The 22,420-nt window shown below is 43.0% G+C and overlaps 1 protein-coding gene across 2 annotated transcripts in view; it reads left to right on the forward strand.

The window, feature by feature from the left end:
• The window catches only part of SMARCC1 (SWI/SNF related, matrix associated, actin dependent regulator of chromatin subfamily c member 1), a 196,920-nt gene that overhangs the window by 84,761 nt on the left and 89,739 nt on the right, over positions 1–22,420 (forward strand). For both annotated transcript variants that reach the window (XM_030549765.1, XM_030549766.1), the window contains exons 15-19: positions 3,676–3,747; positions 6,704–6,817; positions 7,698–7,851; positions 8,255–8,368; positions 11,825–11,884. In XM_030549765.1, the coding sequence (XP_030405625.1) occupies positions 3,676–3,747; positions 6,704–6,817; positions 7,698–7,851; positions 8,255–8,368; positions 11,825–11,884 (514 nt within the window). The remainder of the gene's footprint in view (positions 1–3,675; positions 3,748–6,703; positions 6,818–7,697; positions 7,852–8,254; positions 8,369–11,824; positions 11,885–22,420) is intronic.

The following is a 22,420-nucleotide window of genomic DNA, read 5'->3' on the forward strand; positions in this document are numbered from 1 at the left end:
CACCTCGGAAGCCTTCGCACTCAAGGCCTCTGGTCGTCCCAAGAACTGGCCTTACACATCAATGTGCGGGAGCTGAGAGCAGTCCGTCTAGCATGCCAAGTGTTTCGAGACCATCTCCAAGGCCATTGTGTATCAGTGTTCACGGACAACACAACGGCGATGTTTTACATAAACAAGCAGGGCGGAGCACGCTCCTCCCTCCTTTGTCAAGAAGCCGTCCACCTTTGGAACTTTTGCATAGCCCACTCGATCGAATTGGTAGCATCTTTTCTCCCAGGAGTCCAGAACACTCTGGCAGATCACCTCAGCAGATCCTTCCTGTCACACAAGTGGTTGATTCATCCGGACGTCATCTATTCTGTTTTCCGGAAGTAGGTCTTTCCCCACATAGACCTCTTTGCCTCCCGAGAGAACAGGAAATGCCAGGTGTTCTGCTCCTTCCAGGGATGCTCCCCGGGCTCCCTCTCGGACGCATTTCTGATACTGTGGAACAGGCAGCTACTTTACGCCTTCCCACCGTTTCCACTTGTCCACAGAGTCCTACTCAAGCTCCGCCGGGACAGCGCCTAGCTGATCCTGATTGCTCCAGCATGACCAAGGCAGCACTGGTACAGCATGTTGTTCGACCTCTCAGTGGCAGACCCGATTCCCCTGCCACTCTGGCTGGACCTCATAATGCAGGACTTCAGCAGGCTTCACCATCTGGACCTGCAGTCCCTTCATCTCACAGCATGGTTGCTGCTTGGTTGAGCCAGTCTGAGTTGCGTTGCTCTGCCTCGGTCCAGCAGGTGCTCTTGGGCAGTAGGAAACCTTCCACTAGGATGACATATCTCGCCAAGTGGAAGCATTTCTCCTGTTGGTGCGCTCAGCGTAACTTAGTCCCGAGACAGGTGTCCGTTCCCACTGTCCTGGACTACCTCTGGATCCTAAAAGAGCAGGGCCTAGCGGTCTCTTCCATAAAGGTGTATCTGGCAGCCATTTCCGCCTTCCATCCAGGGAAAAATGACCGATCAATCTTCTCTCACCCTATAGTTTCAAGGTTCCTCAAAGGATTGGAACATTTGTATCCTCAAGTTAGACGCCCAACCCCTACCTGGGATCTAAACCTGGTGCTAGCCAAGCTTATGGGTGCTCCTTTCGAACCACTGGCAACCTGCTCGCTGCTGTACCTTTCCTGGAAGACAGCCTTCTTCATCGCTATTACTTTGATGAGACGAGTATCTGAGCTTCGGGCTTTGACAGCGGACCCCCCCGTACACGGTATTTCATAAGGACAAGGTACAGCTACGACCACACCCCTCTTTCCTCCCTAAGGTGGTGTCTGCCTTTCATGTCAACCAAGACATCTTCCTCCCAGTCTTCTTCCCGAAGCCGCATCCATCACGTTGGGAACAACAGCTACACACCCTGGACTTCCTCAGGGCTCTCGCCTTTTATATCAAGAGAACCAAACCGTTGCGAAGGTTACCTCAGCTCTTTGTAGCTGTCGCAGACCGGATGAAAGGCCTACCGGTCTCTTCCCAATGGAATTCATCTTGGGTAACATCGTGCATCCGCACATGCTATGAATTGGCTCGCATTCCGGCTAGCCACCTCATAGCCCATTCTACTCAGGCGCAAGCTTCATCTGCTGCCTTTCTGGTCCATGTCCCCATCCAGGAAATATGTCGGGCAGCTACCTGGTCATCGATTCACACCTTTGCCACACATTACGCATTGGTTCAGCACTCCAGAGATGATGCAGCATTTGACTCAGCAGTTTTGCACTCTGCAACATCTCGCTCCGACCCAACTGCCTAGGTGAGGCTTGGGAATCACCTAATTGGAATCAATATGAGCAAGCACTTGAAGAAAAGACGGTTACTCACCTTTGTAACTCTTATTCAAGATGTGTTGCTCATATCCATTCCAAACCCGCCCTCCTTCCCCTCTGTTGGAGTAGCTGGCAAGAAGGAACTGAAGGGCCGTTGGGTCGACGGGTATATATCCAGCGCCATAATGGCGCCACTCCAGGGGGCGCCCAGCCGACCCACCGAGTGTTGCTAGGTAAAAATTTTCTGATGAGCACGCATGCGGCACGCACGCACATAATTGGAATGGATATGAGCAACACATCTCGAAGAACAACCGTTACAAAGGTGAGTAACCGTCTTTTCATACAAAATAGTTGTCATTGTATGAGCTTATTAAAGTAATTTTATAGAGGGAATCTCATTACCATGCCATTTAAGCTTCTTTTACAAAATGTGGCTGACTTTTTTTATCATTGTCTAAAACAGAAAAGCTATTTCATAGTTCAGTTGATGGCAAGAGAATTATATCCAGAATACTGTGTATTCCTTGCTGCATTAATACACATAACCCAGGAAAGGGCTCTTCCATTAAAGCATGGAGAAATGAGTTGAATAATCAAGGACCATATAAATTTTGGCAGACAAGTTTGTTTTTTAAGCAAGATGAATTTCTATTTGCACTTTACATTTCATAGCCTGGTATAAGATTTTTTCATATTCTATTTATTTTGTGTGGATTGCACAAAATGAACTGACTAGCTTTATGGTGATAGAGTAATTCCACCTCCAGAATTGTAAAGTTGAAATGTCTTTGGATCAGTTTGCTTTGTATTTTTTTGAAGTAACAGATCAGCAAAGCATATTTCCTTCTTATGCTTTATTTGAAGGATGAGAGAAACTAACAAAAATCTCTTCACCTTCTACAGCTTGTTACTTGCAGCTAGTCTAATAAAAGCTGTAGAATAGTAGTCTTCTTTCATCCCCCTTCAGTAAACTAAAAAATTCAACTGTTTTATTTGAAATTTCCCTCATAGTATTTACATGTAATGCATTAAATAACTGACTAAAAGAAACTGAATTTTTGTTATCCTTTGAGCTAGTTTACTTTGTGTATTCTCAGTTTTGCTGTACAATAAGTCAGTTTCCTCTTTTATTTGTGTCTCTTTCACATGCCAGTAGCAGAAAGACTTTTTTATAAGAAAATGAAATTGTAAAATCCCCCAAAACAACCAGAGCTTTAGTTCACTTTTAAAAAATTGACTAGTGCAAAGATTTTTAAATATAGGATCATAAACTTAATACTCCTAAATGCCTATTTAGGCATTTGCCTGACTTTCAAAGCGATGAGCACCCAATTCTAATGCTGCATGATTTTGAAGCAGATATTTGCAGGCTTATCAATTACATATGAATTGCAAACATTTGGGTTTTTTGAGGCAATCAGACCGGTGCTGAATACTCTCTACTGATTAGACTGGGGTGCAGACGAGTGCATTTACCAACCTATAAACTTTCAAAACATATTAGTGTAAAAATATTATTTTATGGGTTGAAAATCTGGTTTCCTCTCACTCCCCCCCAAGTCTGATTAAAGGAACGTTGGGCGTGTATCTTTTCATTACTTGAATTAAGCACAGTCTTTGCAATTCATGTCTAAACTGCTCTGCTTATGTGGTTAAAACTAAGTAATTAGAGGATATATTTCTATATGTTGTGTTGGGATATTTGGGTGTCTGAACAACAGTGTTTGTTCTAAATGTTAGCGCTTTAGGTGCACATGTTAAGGGCATGTAAAAGTTCTTGAAGGTGAACTCAAGCTATTGGCAGCTGGATTTTGTATGTTCTCTTTAGTAACCATGTTGCTTATCACACTTTCTTGCAGTATTCATGTAATTGAACGCCGCGCTCTGCCAGAGTTTTTCAATGGGAAAAACAAGTCCAAGACTCCAGAAATGTAAGTAAAATGCATAGATATAGGCTTGTGGCTATGTTCCTAGTGAAGCCTAAGCAACGTTTTCAGTTCCGGAAAAACTGTAGTTATTTTCTCCTCCTTCCGCCACCTCACATACACAAGGGTGAACTGATGCATCAGAAAATAGTGTAAAGAGCATTGAGGTATTCCTGGTCTGTCCATTGTCAAGAAGTATCTGCTTATACAGTGAACTTTACTGTGATTTTAGGTAAGAATTGTACATATCTAAGCAATATTAAACAAGTTGGATATTTAGGAGAAATACAGCTGATGGATGGTTGCAAAGCTAGTACAGTATGTTATGTACACAGTAAAATGGTTTCTGAAAGAAGTTTTTTTTAAGCCTACATAAAACAAAACATGAAAATAGTTAGCTACCACTGATCGTTGTTTACAGATATACAACACCTGAGCACATTGATTTAAACATTAAAGTTCATAGTTCCAAGTATACAGCACAGATTCTGCAGTTCCATTATAAGCATAAAAAAAGAATATCCCAAGTCACCTAGTAACCATTTTTCATTTAGACCATAGCTGCTTTCATGAACCTGCAGTTGTGCTGTTCTGATCTGAACTAGAGGTTTTCATCCATCATTGTGATATCTAGTGCCTATCATCCACTGCGGAACTTTACACAATTGTTTAAAAATAACAAACCACTTACCACAGGATCCACACTACAAATGCTGCTTTTCAGACCTGGAAATGGCAGTTTTAATGTCTTTTATTTCAGTATAAAAGGCTCTTTGGCTGTAATACCATCTAAAAATATGTCAGGTTGCTCTGTACAGCAGATTAACTTCTATGTTCTGTTCAAGACATAACATGATAAACATTTTGATGCAAGATCACTGGCTTATCTCTAGAATTTGCTGTTCTCATTGCAATCCTACTGTATGCTTTAATAAATGCATCTCCTCCTTACCATCTGTTTAAGATCTTCCTATTAAAATAATAAGCTAATTGTTTGTTCATATACAGTAGCAACTAGTCTTGGAAATACTGCCTTTAATATGAAAGGTTAAAAGGAGGTTGTCAAGATAAATCTTATTTTTTGTTAACTCTTTAGATTAATGAAATTGAGAGAATTACATTTACTCTTCACTATTGTAAAGTATTGCATGTCTGTCAACACAAAAAGTAAAACTATGCTATTTAGTGTTTGTTTAAAGTGTGTTTCACTGTCAGATTTTTGTGGAATAGCACAAGGCTGATAATTGGGTTTTCAGCAATACAGGAAGATATTTAAATTGACAAAACTCTGTTTTAGTTTAAAAGGATTCATGAAAACATGTCTGCTCATACTAAATCTTAAAATCTGTGGTAACACTGTAAAACATTATGGCACCAATTTGGGTAGCTGGATCTTGAGTGGGAATTTTAGTACAGTTTTGTGTACTTGCTGCAATTACAGTGAATGCTGTATATTTTTGGCATTGGGATTTGAAAGCGCAAGTTGATTGCCGAACAGAAGAAATAAACCTTTTAAAAAAAAAAAAGTTTTGAATGGGCTGTGTCATAACTGAACAACCAAACACACGCAGCATTTCTGTTGTCGCTTAAAATACTGGCCTAGTACCACTGGTGCAAAGATGTGTCTTAAAGGAAATTTTTGTTGAGGGTAGAGACTTCACCTAAATCACGGGTTTCAAACACGTGGGCCGCATGCTGCCCATGGAGTATTTCCTGCGGCCCCCCCATAGGTGCTGACTCCATCAGCAGCCAAGTCATCCTCTCCCCCCCGACTGTTCCGTGTCCCTGCTCCTCCTCCTACCTCCCTGCCTGTCCCACTGCCAAACAGGGCGTAGGACTTTCCAGGAGGAAGGAGCGGGGATTAGGGGAAGGGGTTGGAATAGGGGTGGGGCAGGGCTTCATAGAAGAAGTGGAGTAGGGACGGGAGCAGAGGGGGGATCTTTAACCGAAGTAATTCTAAAAGTAAATACACGTTTTGTCATTTGAATGAGATGCATTACTGAGTGTTTATATTTTATTAAAACTCCTCTTCACATTAGTTTTAAAAAAATTAATACACTGACTTTTAATAGCACACTATATTACTCTTCATTTTTACTATACTTCTGTATCGTTATATGAAAAGGTTTCTGTGATGCAGCCCTTAGGCCAATGTACTAGTCTTCATGTGGCCCTCGAGCGGATTTGAGTTTAAGATCCCTGACTTAAATACTGCTTTAATATAGCTTTCTTCCTCCCTCACTAGTACTTCATTTAATTAGCATGCTAGAAAATCACACAACTGATTATATCTACCGGTAAAGGCATTTCTCAAACTGCCACTACTCCAGCCCACACAAGGATACCTAGTAAAATTCAATTAGAAATAATGGGAGTAAAAATTCATAAATGATTGTCTTGGCCCCATGACTCTTTCTTGAATCACTTGTCCTGTGACTCCTTTCTTTCGAGTTGCCTCTGCTTCCTTTGTTTTGGTGCTTCATTCTTTTTTGCCACTTCAAGTGTTTTTGAGGAGCTTTGAAATTTTCTCTCTGCTTCTGCAGGTCACACCTCTGTTTGACTTAGTGCAATTTTACTCCAGGGGGGATTCTGCATGCCTGCAGAAAACACCCCCACCCCGCAGAATTCCAGTGCTGGGGGGGGGAATTGGCATGGGTGCAGTTTTTGGGGGGAGATTTCCACCCCCTCCAAACAGAGGGTAAGTATAGGGAGGCACACTGGGTTAAATGCCACTCCCCCCTATTTCTGCAAGCGCAGAGCTTCTCTGTCACCCTGTGGTTATAAGTGTGCATTTTAAGGCTTCATGGTCCTTGAACTGAATATCAGGCACCCCTGGCATGCTGTATATATTAAAGGATGGGGGCCAACATGGAGATGTTTTAGTAATGGTCAGAATTTGAAATGACACATACTACAAACTTGTGTAGATTTTCAATGTCTGTGAACTGCCTTCTCTTTTCAGATACCTGGCTTACCGTAACTTCATGATCGATACATATCGCCTAAACCCTCAGGAATACTTGACCAGCACTGCATGCAGAAGGAACCTGACTGGAGATGTATGTGCTGTAATGAGGTAAAATCTTTAATGGCCGCAAGATTTCCCTTAGCTGTAACAATACGTTTTGTCCCAGGAAAGCTGCTTTATTACAAATTGTAAGTTTTTTATACCTCCTGCATAGTGAGGTAGAAGACTTGGGGCCTGGGCGCATCAATTATGTTTCCGTTAGCAGATCATCTTTTTTCCTTTTGTGGTGAACACCACATTTTATAATACCCTTATTTACAGTGAAAATTAAATACCGTGAGCATGGCTCAGAGACCAGCAAGAGATTGCATGTTAACTAAGACAGTGATATTCAGCTTCTACCATGCAATTTTTTTAATGTTTTCAGAATTTCCAGTATGGCAGCTCACTGTGTGTTTTTGCCAAGTGAGCATCTTAATCTGTGTTGTGATAAGTACTTCTTTAAAATAGCTCTTTTGGTACAAAAGATTACAAAGCATGTTATATTCCATACATACAGCATCACTGATGCAGAATCACCCTGAGACAGATGGTGGGAGCTAACTGCATAGTGCGGAAACCATCACAATTCATCCCACTCTTCTCTCTCCTCCTCCTCCTCTCCTCCCCTCCCCCTCGCCAATCCCCCAAAGATGTTTTCACATCAGCGGGCTTAGCTTTAGATCTGTGTTCTGAATTGTGTGAAGTGGTTTCCCGTTGCCCATAATTGAAATTGTCTGTCCACTCTCATTTTGTTGAACGCGGAGAAGTGGGATTGTCAAGCCTGCATTGAGAATTAAAGCAATGTGTTATGTTTCCCTGTCTGTGATTGGCAGCAAACCTACCACAGTTCCACACTTGAACTTTCTCCCTGATATCTTTTCTGCAGCTGCAGATGTGCTTGAGGGTTTGTTTCCTCAGACTTTAATCATGTAATGTTGTTCCCTAGAGTGCATGCCTTTCTGGAGCAGTGGGGTCTAGTTAACTACCAAGTGGATCCAGAAAGCCGTCCCATGGCAATGGGTCCTCCTCCTACTCCTCACTTCAATGTTCTTGCTGATACCCCCTCTGGACTTATGCCTCTTCATCTCCGAGCTCCTCAGGTAAATCCTACAGATGCCACCACCATGTCCATGCGCACACACTTATTCAGATAGAAATAGTGATACATGTATTTTGAGAATGACTTAATGTAGTCCCAACCAGTCTGTATTTGTAGCTACAGTCAATGCTGTGTGTACCTGAATGAAGTATGTAGCTCATGCGTTTTCTGACAAAAATGCATCCTTCTCTCCACATGCCCTTCAGTCTCAGTGAAATTCTGTTAGTAGTAGATTTTCCATCTCTCCATCATTCTGTAGAGTAATGGTGCACCTACAGTTGCAGCACTCCAAACCCACATTTACTAGTTTTGTGTACAAATAGTGGTGAGTGGGGAGAATACTAGTTCAGTGCACACCTGTATAGATGCATTTTGATGATGATTTGTTGTGGGGTTTTGTTTAGGTCCCTGCTGCCCAGCAGATGTTGAGCTTTCCTGAGAAAAACAAAGAAAAGCCTACTGACCTGCAGAACTTTGGACTTCGCACAGACATTTACTCCAAGAAGACCTTGGCAAAGGTAAAGTTGCTTGGGGTTTTCTTTCCCTTTGGCTTCTATTGAGCTTTCTTCCACAAACCTTAGTCATTACATAATCACTAAGTAGGATGTTGCTGGTCTTCCATCCTTGTCCCATGTGTCTTCTACCTGGACAATATTCTAGATTGTGGCCTCTTGTAGTTGTGCCAAGTGCCTGAAACGTAATTAATGCAGTAGAAATACAAACCTTTACACTGCCATAAGCTCATCAGCACTGTCCCTCTCCAAACATTCTGGGAATTCCTGCCTCGTGATTAGGGCCCTACCAAATTCACTGTGCATTTTGGTCTATTTCATGGTCAGAGGGTTTTTAAATTTATATCTGAAATGTCACTGTGTTTTAACCACGGGGGTCCCAACCCGAAAGGAGATCATGGCGGGAAGGGTTACAAAGCTGTTGTTGGGGGGAGGAGAGGGGTCGTGAGGCTGCTACCCTCACTTCTGAGTTGCTGAACTCTGAAGGTAGCAGCTACAGAGCTTCCTGCATCTGGAGGTGAGTCTGATCTTCCTGTGCTGCTGGGAATGCCCCAGCCAGGGGTTGCTACCTGCTAGTCCCAGCTGGCTGGGTGAGGGACAGGACTGGTTCGTTCTTTGCATGGCCCCTCTGCCAGGGAGATCTGACCCACCTCCAAGTACCTCCTCCAGCTGCAGAAAGCTCTGGAGCTGCATGCAGCTGGGAGAAGTTCGTGGCAGTGGGTCCAATCTCCTCTGTGCTGCTGGAGCACCCAGCTGAGAACTCAGTTTCTTGTCTTCACCAGTGCCCAGGGGCTCCAAGCAATTTGTGGCCTCCAGAAAAATGGGCACCTTGAGCTCTGGTGCCTCGAGCTGCTGGGGGCAGAAGCCCAGTGCCTCGAGCCAAGCTCTGGGGCAGCTGCAGCACAGAAGTGTGGGTCTGATTTCCCAACCAACAGCAGCTGTGTAGGGAAGCACAAGTACTGTCCCTCCCCGGCCCAGAATAGCAGCGAGGATCCCCCAACTGGAGCACTCCTAGCAGCATGTGGGGAGATCGCATATCACAGGGAAGGGCTTATTTCACTGACCATGATATGTTTTTCACAGCCGTGAAAGTGGTAGGGCCCTTCTCATCATAGGTGTCACATGCAGCATGCTCAGTGTTTCAAAATAGATTTCATAGGAGGTTTGGAGGTACTTCCCACTGCTCAGTTTTTGTATAGATTGTTCTGTTTTCCCAGTTCGTATGGGACAGTGTTCCTCAGTCTTACAGAACTGGAAAGTCACTTAATCAGCAAAGGGTGGCTCTCTGAGCCAAGTCATGAAGTGATGTTCTGACACACCATCCTTGCAGCATGTCCCAAACAGATTTAATGCTGTGATGCACCATTGCAATGCAGCATCAAGACAAAATGCCATGCTTCTGTGGCTTCCTGCTGCATTTCACACTGTTCTCTCCCTCTGCCCTTCTGACTGCTTAGAGGGAAGGTATTTGGCAGTACTTGGGTATCCTAGAAACCCTGGTCCATTTATTCAGTGCTGCCTCATGTTGGGAACTATACAGGGTTCTTCTTAGATCGTGGTTTCACTCGCTCTGCTTGACACCAGACAAACTGCTTGGACGTGGATTCCATAAGAGCAATGTGTGTTGTCCCAAAGAGCGCACAGACTGAGGATTACTACTGACAATGTCACACTGTTCTAAAGACTGAGGGTACCAACTAGAAATCGGTATTCAACCCATACCAAATTTCATTGTGTGATTTATTCATTTATTTTTGATTGAGACACTCATTCAGTGACAGTGCCTGTCCTTTTCTCTAGGTGCTCCTTGACGCTTCTTAAACACAATTATAAAAATGTACTTAGGCTTTGGGGCTCCCCCCCACCTCCCCGAAAGTGCTTTCCTTTTGTGTACATGCAATTTATTCCTGGGGGGCACATGTGCAGAATTTATGTCCTCTGCAGATTTCTTTGCTTCCCCACAGAAAAATGACTTTCTGATGGGGAATCGAGGGGGAGCCACAAGAGTGGTCATGTGACCCTCCCCAACAGTATGTTTCGGGGGCCCCAGAGAAGCTGACAGAGAGGTAAATCACTGTGAGGCAGCGGGTGGGACTGGGGAAGACCTGGCTGGTGGCTCCTATCCTGCAGCAGGCTCCGCTGCTAGTCCCGGCTGGGCTGGGCAGGACAGGGCAGGACAGGACTTCCTCTTCCGTTGCACGGCATCTGGGGCTGTCTCAGACCCACCCCGAGATTTCTCCTCCCAGCTGAAGGAAGCTCTGCAAACTCTTTCCTCTCCCCCGCCCCTCCCCAACCACTCCACTTGCTGTATCCATCACTCCTCAGCCCAAACCTGGATCCCCCCACACTTGGATCCTGCTGGGCTAAGCCTGCCTGGCCACACCTGGTGCACCTGCCACAGAGGGGCAGGGCTCTAGGGTGTTTTTGGAGCAGGCCCGGTCCTTGCACTATGTCAGGGTTGGATGCAGCCTCACTGCTGAGTCCGTGTCCCGGGGAGAGCTGCACATGAATTCCCATCTCTGTGCAGCCAGTGTCCTGTGCTGCCTAGTGCCATGCTGGAGCATCCACATTTATTTGACAAATAAAGTTTGCAGAATTCTAAAATATTGTGCGCAGAACTTTTTTTTTTTATGCATAATTTTTAACTTTTTGGCACAGAATGCCCTCAGGACTCATACCACCTATGTAAGAATTGTGAGTGTCTGATGGCTGACGCTTTTTTAATTTGTGTGTCATGGGCTAGTGATCTGTACTCCGTGCAGATATTTGGGGAAAGGATAAGTTATTGGCATTAATTCAGTGTCTTACATAGAACTACATAACCCCATTAACCTTCCCTCCTTATGAAGTTGGTGTTACTACCACCAGCTTCAGCTGATATAATCCTCTTCAAGAGTTCTATAGTTTCAAGGAAACTTTTAAGTAACTCCTAAATCAGTTTGGTGTAGATACAGTAAACTCGGGAGTGATGCTATGCGAAATACTCGTACTGAGGGCAAAGGGCAATTACAGGGAGAGAATGTATCTTTTTCAGAGAGCTTGCAATTCCCTATCAATTATCCTTGGAGATTCTTTTTTCGCTCCAGGTATTTTTATCTTTTTTTGAGGATCGTTTTCCTAGTAAGAATCTACTACTCCAGTCTCTCAAACTGCACCTTACTGTATCCATTATACACCTAATACAATCAAACCTGTCTACTATGCAAGTGTTGTCTTAGTTAAACATACTTTCCTGTCCTCCTGTCTCTCTTGACATTCTGAGTGTAATTCTTGCAGACTGGACAGCTGCCTACAGTAAGCGGCGATATGATCAACTATAGCAAGATTGCCATGAAGAGTGACTAATAGGTTGTGGTGGTAGATAGAACCACCACAGCTGCTGCTTTTACAATAAGTTATTTTTGCTCAAAGTAGTGCTCCTGCAAAGATAAGTAATTTGTCTTGACTTTTCTTCCTTTATAGAGTAAGGGAGCCAGTGCTGGAAGAGAATGGACAGAGCAAGAGACACTGCTGTTACTAGAGGTAAGAGTTGATGAAGGAGAATGTTTGTTTTATACTGAAGGTAATCCAGAGAAAGGAGATTTTTGTGTGTAATATCTAAGGTTAAGATTTTGTCATGGGTATTTTTAGTAAAAGTCATGGACAGGTCGTAGGCAATAAACAAAAATTCATGGAAGCCTGCAACCTATCCCTGACTTTTTTATGAAAAATACCTGGTGGGAACTAACAGTCTGAGCCCCTGCCATCGAGAGCTGACCGCCAGCTGCCAGGGCTGAAGTCGATGAAGTCACGGAGGTCTGTTTAAGTCACAGAATCTATTCTGTGACAAAATTATATCCTTAGTAATATGAAATATAATCTGGTGGTTCTTCTGGTGATTGTCCATGTGTGTGCACCTCTTGAGGTGCGCATGTGGTCTCAATCTCCAATTTTCACTTAGTGTCTGTTTAGGCCATACATGCACTGTTGTTAGATCTATTGTGTATTAATTATATCGATTACTTAAGAATTCCCACATGACACTCTGAGATTTGGTAGGTTCTTGTCCCAAGGTCAAGTCCAAGAGTATTAAAATTACTGGTCTCTTGGGAACCCTGATGTGCACAGTTGCAACACTCTCACCTAGGAAAAACCCTCTGTATCTAAGACCGTTAGAAAAGTTAAACACTCCAACCCCGCAAGGTAGATAAAGGTAATACAGAACGTGCATCTGAGCATCCACATACTCTCACCAGCCCTTGCAAAAGAACCTGAAGTATTAGTCATTATCTTCCTCATCACCATCACCGGTGGTCGTCATCCTGGCACCTCCCAAGACTTACATCTTCCAGTGCACACAGGCTGGGATACAACTTTTATAATGTGTTATGCTGACACATTGTGCCTACTCCCCTTTTCCTTATTTGTATTTCCTCACCCTACTAATGTTGGGTTACCTTCTCTCATAGGTTACTAGGCCTCTTACCTCATGCTTATTAGCATATATGTCAATTAGTTACCATGGCATTCTTGTGATCAGAGATCTGCGATAATCCTAATTTAAAATATCCCAAGATGGTATAAACTAGCATGTTGTGATTACCTGACAGCAGTTTAGTCATTACAGCATTCTGTCTTATGATACCTTAAAATCTAGGGTTCCTCCTGGTTAACTGCTTATGCTAAGGTTTTTGGGCCGTATGGATTGTTTAACTATGTTAAACATAGTTACGTGCCTTGAAGGCTCATTACATCATTGCTTTAGCTTATACCCATGCCTTACCTAGCAAATACCTATACCTGTAAACAGAACCCCCCTGACTCCCTCATGTCCCATACAGAGGGTATCAAGAGCCAGATCAACTGCCACTCTAGTTAATCTTTGCTGCCGTAGGCTTGATATGGAGTGCTACAGTATCTGCATCCCTCAAATCTTTTCTAATAATTTTGTGAGTAGTTTTTATAGTTACTAGAGCTAGTGTGTTTTGACGTCTGGCAATTTGTTGTATTAGTCATAGTTATCAGGTTTTTTGAGAATTTACTTCTTTACACCTCCCCTGTTTTCTCCCCTTTCATTTATCAAAAGCTTTCTTATTTAGGGATGATATCTCATACAAAATCTCCTGGTTTGAAGTCCTGCACCTCTTGTGAGAGAGCCTTTCCCTAGAATGACTGACACTCTGTGTCTGTTTGGTCTGGAGGAATCATATATGCCAGCAAAGTGTGGAATATGCCAGTCCTTTTCTAAACTAGATGGACAAAAAAAGTCCAGGGAAGGCATGTTTAAAAGTGAATCTCCTTGGACTTATTCCATGAGGATCCATCATTGTTAGGCCCATTCCATCAGAACTCTGGAGGCTTGAGCACTGTCTTAAAAAAAAAAAAAAAAAAAAAATCCCGGTATTGACACTTAAAAAGCTGCCACCTGGTGTTCCATACATAGCTTGCTAGACGTCATGCTGTGGCAGAGGCGTCCAGAGTGGAAGCTTCTTTCAGTAGAACAGTCCGTCACTCTCTGTTTGGGTAAAACTCTAATCTCCGATCTCCTTGTTCAGGTCACTGTTTGGGACTCATCTCAAATAGAGTCAATATAGGAACAAGCATTCAAAGAAGTTACTTATCTGTATAGTAACTAGTGTTCTTTGAAATGTATAGTGCATATGTGTGTTCGACAACCTGCCCTCCTTTCTCTCTGCTTAGGAGTCCTATTACATGTCAGGGCTCTGCGATAGAGGGAGAACTGGAGTGGTAGTTAGACCAGCTTCACTCTTTGTACTGTTGGCAGGAAAGTGTTCAGGGCGCATGCATGGACCAGACATTGCTAGCAAAAATGTCTGATCCTGGCACATGAGCACATGTGCACTTTGAGTGGAATACACATCTGGATAATACATCTTGAAGAACTCCAGTTACTGAGCAGGTAAGTAATTTTTCTTTGATAAGAATATAAGAATGGCCATACTGGGTCAGGTCTAAAAGTCCATCTAGTCCAGTATCCTGTTTTCTGACAGTAGCCAATGCCTAGAGGGAATGAACAGAACAGGTAATCATCAAGTGATCCATCCCCATTGCCTATTCTCAGCTTCTGGCAAATAGAGGCTACGGACACCATCCTGGACCTATCCTCCATGAATTTATCTGTTTTTTTTAATCCTGTTATAGTCTTCGCCATCGTAACATCCCCTGGCAAAGTGTTCCACAGGATGACTGTGCATTCTGTGACGAAATACTTCCTTTTATTTGTTTTAAACCTGCTGTCTATTAATTTTATTGGGTGATCCCTAGTTCTTGTGTTATGAGACAGAGTAAATAACACTTCCTTATTTACTTCCTCCACATGGTCATGATTTTACAGACTTCTATTATATCCCCCCTTAGTAGTCTCTCTTCCGAGCTGAAAAGTCCAAAAGCTGTTCTATACCCCTAATCGTTTTTTCACCCTTTTCTGAACTTTTTCCAATTCTAGTATATGTTTTTTGAGATGGGACAACCACATCAGCATGCAGTATTCAAGATGTGGGTGTGCCATAGATTTATATAGAGACAATATATTTTTTGTCTTATTAGCTATCCCTTGATTAATGATTCCCAACATTCTGTTCACTTTTTTGACTGCCGCTGCACATTGAGTGGCTGTTTTCGGAGAACTATCCACAATGACTCCAAGATCTCTCTCTTGACTGGTAACAGCTAATTCAGAACCTTTCGTTTTATCTGAATAGTTGGGATTGTTTTCCAGAGTGCATTACTTGTATTTATCAACATTGAATTTCATCTGCCATTTTGCTGCCCACTCACTCAGTTTTGTGAGATCCCTTTGTAACTCTTAGTGGTTTGCTTTGGACTTAATTATCTTGAGTAGTTTTGTATCTGCAAATTTTGCCACCTCACTATTTACCCCTTTTTCCAGATCATTTATGAATATGTTAAATAGCACTGATCCCACAACAGATGCGATGAGGGACACTACTATTTACCTCTTTCTATTCTGAAAAATGACCATTTATTCCTACTCTTTGTTTCCTATCTTTTAACCAGCTAATAGATACCGATCCATGAGAGGACCTTCCCTTTTATCCCATGACAGCTTACTTTGCATAAGAGCCTTTGGTGAGGGATCTTAGAATCATAGAAGATTAGGGTTGGAGGAGACCTTAGGAAGTCATCTAGTCCAAACCCCTGCTCAAAGCAGGACCAACCCCAACTAAATCATCCCAACTAGGGCTTTGGCAGGCCAGACCTTAAAAACCTCTGTATGGAGATTCCACCACCTTCCTAGGTAATCCATTTGTGAAATAGTTTTTCCTAATATCCAGCCTAGGTCTTCCCCACTGCCACTTGAAACTATTGCTCCTTGTTCTGTCATCTGCCACCATTGAGAACAGCCTAGCTCCATCTTATCAAAAGCATTCTGAAAATCGCTTTCTGAAAGTAAACTATATCCACTGGATCCCCCTTGTCCACATCTTTGTTGACCGCCTCGATGAATTGAGTTTTAAAATGGGGGTAGCTTCTTAAAAAGAGTCACATATGTAAAATGGAATAAGACAGTTGAGAGATCCCATGCAGTTTAGAACTATGGATGGTGAGGCTGCCATTCCTGAATTCATAAGAATATCTTTATATAAAATGTGCTTTAACTTCCAGTAATATGTGACTCCTGTATCTTCAGCCCCAGAATCCTACTATGTGCCTGTGTGTATCTTACAATGCAATGAGGTCTTGAGACAAACAGATAGTTGAAAACGTGGTTTTATACTATGAAAGAAATGCCCTTGGAGTGATGTGTATATATTTGCAAGTAAGGTGAATGCTGTGAAGTTCTGATAATGTTCACAGCTCCCCAGCTATGCCACAAGGTGTTGGAGGAAACTGCAAACATTCCTTTTTGAAGCGTATCTGTTCCTGGAATACAGATGATTCTGTTACATGTTGACTAATTTTCACTTTCATCACTATAAATAGGGGAAGCAAGTTAAGAGGTGGCCACCTAGTCATGTAGTTTTATAGCAAAACCATAGTGCGAGTTAACATGCTATTGAGACTCTAGACCAGCGTTTCTGAAATGCATTCACTGTGGCTACATGTGGCCAGCAGGGGTTTTTCTTGCAGCCATAGCCTCCTGGGCACTGATGGGGGGCAGGGGCGTGGGAGAGGGTACAAAGTAATGGCCCCTCCCCCTCCCTGTTGCCCCTGGATGCGCTGCCTTGGTGTTGGTTGCTGGGGCCACCAGCCCAGGGGTCAGGCTCTGGAGACATCTGGAGGAGCAGGCAGCTGGTGAGTTCCCCACCTTCCATGGGGAAGTTGGGTTCAAGCTTTGGGCTTCAACCCTGGGGCGGCAGGCTCTGGGGCTTCGGGCTCCAGCCCCAGGCTCTGGCTGCACAGCCGCACAGCTCCAGCCTCCAACCCCAGGCCCTGGCCATGGGGCTTCGGGCTCCAGCCCCCTGCTGCCTCCCTGCCCTACCCCATTGTCTCTGGCCCTGCTGCTTCCACTCCCCCCCCATCCAAGGCTTAATTTGTCCCCAGGCGTTCCAGGGCTGAATAAGTCTGCTGTGAGAAGTGATATTTGTATGTTGGTTAATGTCACTTCTCACAGCAGACTTACTAGCTAGCAATGGATACATTACAATGATTTGAACATGTACATGTCCATATTTATTTGTTTTTCCTAAAGTTAATTATTTTTTGTAGGAAAAAATGTGAGAGCAGCTGCCAGCAAGAGTTGGTGGCTGCACTCTGAAGCCACCACAAAATTTGTCCTGGGAATCCCTGATCTAGACCACAGAACTGTACTTTAATATGTTCTGATAGACTTCTGGAAAAAGCTTAAGGCAGTGGTCTGCAATGCCGTGCCTGTGGGTGCCACGGTGCCAGTGGGTGTCATGCCGCCCGCCAGGACATCTATCTATGCCTGCGTACTGGCCGGTGGACAAGCATCTGCCGAAATGCGTCAACATCAAGAGGCATCACCACCGAAATGCTGCTTATTTTCGGCGGCATTTCAGCGGCGACACCTCTTGACGTTGCCGCGTCTCGGCGGCATTTTGGCAGATGCTTGTTCGCCAGCCACGGTCCTAGTGGCTCGTCGTCTGGTGCCCACCAGACAAAAAAGGTTGGGGACCACCGGCTTAAGGGAATTGAGTGCAAGAAGGCAAGGTTAAGTTGACTCTTTATAAATAAAGTCAATAATACGTTCTGTTTTGGTACAAACTATCAGGTCTGTCCCCCAAAACTGACTGGAACTAGAGCTGTTGACTCACATATTAACACTTGGATCATTTGATATGGGTTCCATTGTGATAACGCTAATGAGCCCTGATCACATAGCCACAGTCTCACAGTGCTAGGTGCTGTGTAAACATGTAATGAACACGAGGGTCCCAGGCTTTCTCCTGTGGCTCAGGGCAGGATTTTTCTTATTTACTAGTGGTTTGTCCAGTCTAGGTTTAAGTCTTCAGTAATAGAGCTCCCATCATTTCCCTTAGAAATCTTTTCCATTGCCTATAGAGAAGATTCTCTTTTCCGTAATACCTTCCCTTTAGTCCTGGCTGTAGCCTTGTGTACTACAATTATGTAATTTAGGGGCCTCGTTTAAAAAAAAAACAACAAAAAGTACCACTGCTCTTCTTAAAACTGACCCGCACTAAGAGCCAGCAGTGCTTGGCAATAGAGGAAGATGGACGTCAGCTGTGCTGTGTGTTAATGCAACACAAGAGCATTGCCATTTGGGGGGGAAAAGTGGAAAGTGAGCAAACCAGGAAAAGTCTTTATAGGGAATAGAGAAAAACAAGAAGTACAATGATCTTGGCCTAAAGGAGCTGTCAGTTTTGAAACTATTTCTGTGGTATTATCGTCCTTCTGTGTGTGTCTAGTGTAATTGTGCTCATACCTATTTATTTATTCCCATTTTATGATATTTAATCAGTTCAATAATCCAACCCTACCATTTTCTGAACTTGCCTGTACTATACTACTAGCCAAATCTAGAAACTTTATATATTCCAGAATTGTACTACTCTGCCATGCAAACAGAGTATTATTGGGTGATTTGTCTAGGTTTTTTAGCGATGTCACCACTTGTCAGAAACCCCACTACCAAGTTCTGAGATCATAAGGAAAACCAGGGACCCTTAATTTCAACAGTGCAGTGCACGTCATACTCTGACTCTTAATGTCCACCACACCTATATGAATAAGCAAAATTTATTAAAAGTCTTCGTAGAACTGGAAGTGTATTCAGTAAAACGGATTTAGTTCTTCTCATGTTACAGACAAACATGACCTGTGCCCCAGATAATTATTTATATAGTACCATATAATAAGCTGGATTTACAGCGCAAGAATAGCTAAGTAGCAGTTGATATTGGGCATGTACTGTATAAACGTAGGACTCTTAATACTTCGTCTTAAATAATAGAGATTTCCATGCTTATCAGCCTTGACACACAAAATTTATGCTATAGTTAATTTGTTTAATTATAATTCAACACAGTTATTACTTTGGATTAAACATGCTGGTGGAGTCAATTTCCGTAGCGATAGTTAATAACTTCACTAGCGTGGAATGTTATAGCTCCACTAAAATGGAAGAGAAATAATAGAATGACTTGTGAGCAAAAACAAAATCTGGATTGCAAATCCAACATTTCAGCACCTCACTGCAGTAAATAAAGTTGTTTGTTTGGTTAAAACTGATTGGAAAGGATGGTGATCCAGCCATGATCCATTGATTTATCGTAAAAAGGTGCAATACTCATATGGTGTCCAAAAATGGCAAGAAAATATCCCAGTGGAATAATCCAAATAAACATCACCCCGAATTCAGCAAATGCTTATTAAACAAGGAATGAGTCCTGAGCCCATGCTATTTGTTCAGTCTTTTTGGTTTTTAGCCTATAAATAAAACAATAGAGAGGAGATCAGTTCAAGCTTAAGTGATCCTGCTACAACAAGCCAATTAAATCCTCAGGGTAGCTTTGGGCAAATATGTGCAGTAAAGTTCCAAAGAAAATCTTATCCAAGATAATTGCCCTACTAACCATAAACTGAATGGCTGGAGGGAGAAAAATCTGCTTCTCTCCCAAGCATCTTAATTTGCCATTTTTTCACTTGTATCTGTCTAGCACTGTATGCCTTGCATTGCTACAAGATCATATTCAGCAGTTCATAATAAGGGCAAGTGTTATGGGAAGCTAAACATTAGTTTAACAGAAAAATAATAAGCGATGAAGTAGAATGCACTGAATCGTATTATGCAAAAAATACAGCCAGGCTAGCTTTCTAATGTGATAAAAGAGGGGTATAGCCAGCAGTAATTAGATGAAATTAGGGGAAAAAATTTATAGCCTGAATATAAGGAAATTCTGCTTGATGCTGAGATCTTCTAAATTGTGGAAATGTTTTCCAAGGAAAGTAAGAGAAGCCCCATTGCGTGGGACATTTAAATTTGGACTGGACAAAGCACAGGAGAACAATGCCATACAACCGCATCTGCTCTAACCCCTCAGACAGAGACCAACACCTACAAAATCTCCACCAAGCATTTTCAAAACTACAATACCCGCACGAGGAAATAACAAAACAGATCAACAGAGCCAGACATGTACCCAGAAGCCTCCTACTGCAAGACAAAGCCAAGAAAGAAACCAGCAGGACTCCACTGGCCATCACATACAGTCCCCAGCTAAAACCTCTCCGACGCATCATCAGGGATCTACAACCCATCCTGGACAATGATCCCACACTTTCACAGGCCTTGGGTGGCAGGCCAATCCTCGTCCACAGGCAACCTGCCAACCTGAAACATATTCTCACCAGTAACTGCACACCGCACCATAATAACTCTAGCTCAGGAACCAATCCATGCAACAAACCTCGATGCCAACTCTGCCCACATATCTACACCAGCGACACCATCACAGGACCTAACCAGATCAGCCACACCATCACCGGTTCATTCACCTGCACGTCCACCAATGTAATATACGCCATCATATGCCAGCAATGCCCCTCTGCTATGTACATCGGCCAAACTGGACAGTCGCTACGGAAAAGGAAAAACGGACACAAATCAGATATTAGGATTGGCAGTATACAAAAACCTGTAGGAGAACACTTCAACCTCCCTGGCCACACTATAGCAGACCTTAAGGTGGCCATCCTGCAGCAAAAAAACTTCAGGACCAGACTTCAAAGAGAAACTGCTGAGCTTCAGTTCATCTGCAAATTTGACACCATCAGCTCAGGATTAAACAAAGACTGTGAATGGCTTACCAACTACAAAACCAGTTTCTCCACCCTTGGTTTTCACACCTCAACTGCTAGAACAGGGCCTCATCCTCCCTGACTGAACTACCTCATTATCTCTAGCTTGCCTGCATATATATACCTGCCCCTGGAAATTTCCACTACATGCATCTGACGAAGTGGGTATTCACCCACGAAAGCTCATGCTCCAAAATGTCTGTTAGTCTCTAAGGTGCCACAGGATTCTTTGCTGCTTTTACAGATCCAGACTAACACGGCTACCCCTCTGATAAATGCCATAAAGAACAACCCTGCATTGGTGCCTGTAGTATGGACCAGATGACCAAACAGAATCTCTGATTTCCTGGTGTTTTCTCCTTTCCATGGTTCTTTTAAAAGATACCTTAGCTTTTGGTACTGATTGCCTACTTGATGGTTGTAGACATTTTCATAATTCATGTTGCCCTTCCCCTTCTGGCTTCTTAAGTTATAGTGAGAGGGAACATTTGCTCTCCCCTGAAGTATTAAATAGGAATTTGTATTGCATTTGTCCACCTAATCCTGCTTCCTACACTTTGGGTGGAGGGTACAGCAGTGGACTGAGGTCATTCTGGAGGTCTCTTTACTACGTTGAGCTACACTAGTTTTAAATTCTGCAAGATGAACTGATTCAAAAGTTTCAACAAGGCAAAACGAAACCACTTATAAATAATCATACAAAACAAGACCTTAGGCCACCTAGTGTGGGTGTATTTCTTCAAGTTGGTCAATGCACAACAAATCTATAACATTTCAATTTTCAGCTCAGCTATCCATCTGGCTAGTCTCTTTTCACATTTTCCAAAGTGCTCCTCGGGTTGTATTTTACATAGCTGACTCAGCATTCTTGACAGCCCAAAGTATCTTGTGACAGAAGATGACCATGGCTTTGATTACAGTTACAGCTGAAGCTGTTGCAGCTGCAAAAACCCTTCCTTACAGGCTTATGAGGGCAGTACTCCAGTCTGGAAAAAAATTCATTCTAGAGTTCTTGGATTTAAAAAAAATGTATGTATAGTGCTAGTGAAAGGTGCTATATTTATAGTCCTGGAGACTGATGTCCTCTTTACCCACAGGACAAATTACAGCATATTCAACACTTGTACAAGCTGCCCTCCCCTTAGTCCTAAATTGGAATAACTGCCTCAGAGGGTGAAAGTGATAGTTTGGTCTCTGGTCCATTTAGTCCTTGACACCTCTGTTAAAACTTCCAAGATCTTTTTACTTTTTTGCACTTGTGTGTCTTGGAGCTCTCACAAGAGAATATTCTATCTGAACATTTGATGCACCCATCCCCATGCTATTGAAGTACCTTGTGGAAATCGGTAAGTCAAGTAGTCTATTTAAAGCTGATCTACCTTTTGGGTCTCTTCTCTTCCCTGCATGTGCAGAAAGGTTCATAGACTCATATGAACCTCATAGACTCTAGGACTCGAAGGGACCTCGAGAGGTCATCGAGTCCAGTCCCCTGCCCTCATGGCAGGACCAAATACTGTCTAGACCATCCCTAATAGACATTTTGGTTGTGTAAATCTTTCTTGTATGGGAGAGGGAGGAATGTAAACCAGAGAATCTTGCATGTTGTGCTGAAGGTGAAGAAATTTCTGGTAGTTTGAATGTCTTGTGGAAGGCAGTTTAAAAGCCGCTGCGCTGCAGTTTTCTCTTGCTCTAGACTTTCACCTTTGTAATGAGTGCAGTCAAGTCTTTTGAGTAATGTAACTGTCATGGGAAGTCATGGATGTGTAGAGAGAGTGATCAGTGCTGAGGTAGTCGGAGCCCACTCTCTGAGGGCTC

The sequence above is a fragment of the Gopherus evgoodei genome, chromosome 2, assembly GCF_007399415.2.
Source record: "Gopherus evgoodei ecotype Sinaloan lineage chromosome 2, rGopEvg1_v1.p, whole genome shotgun sequence".
In the NCBI taxonomy this organism is placed as follows: domain Eukaryota; kingdom Metazoa; phylum Chordata; order Testudines; family Testudinidae; genus Gopherus; species Gopherus evgoodei.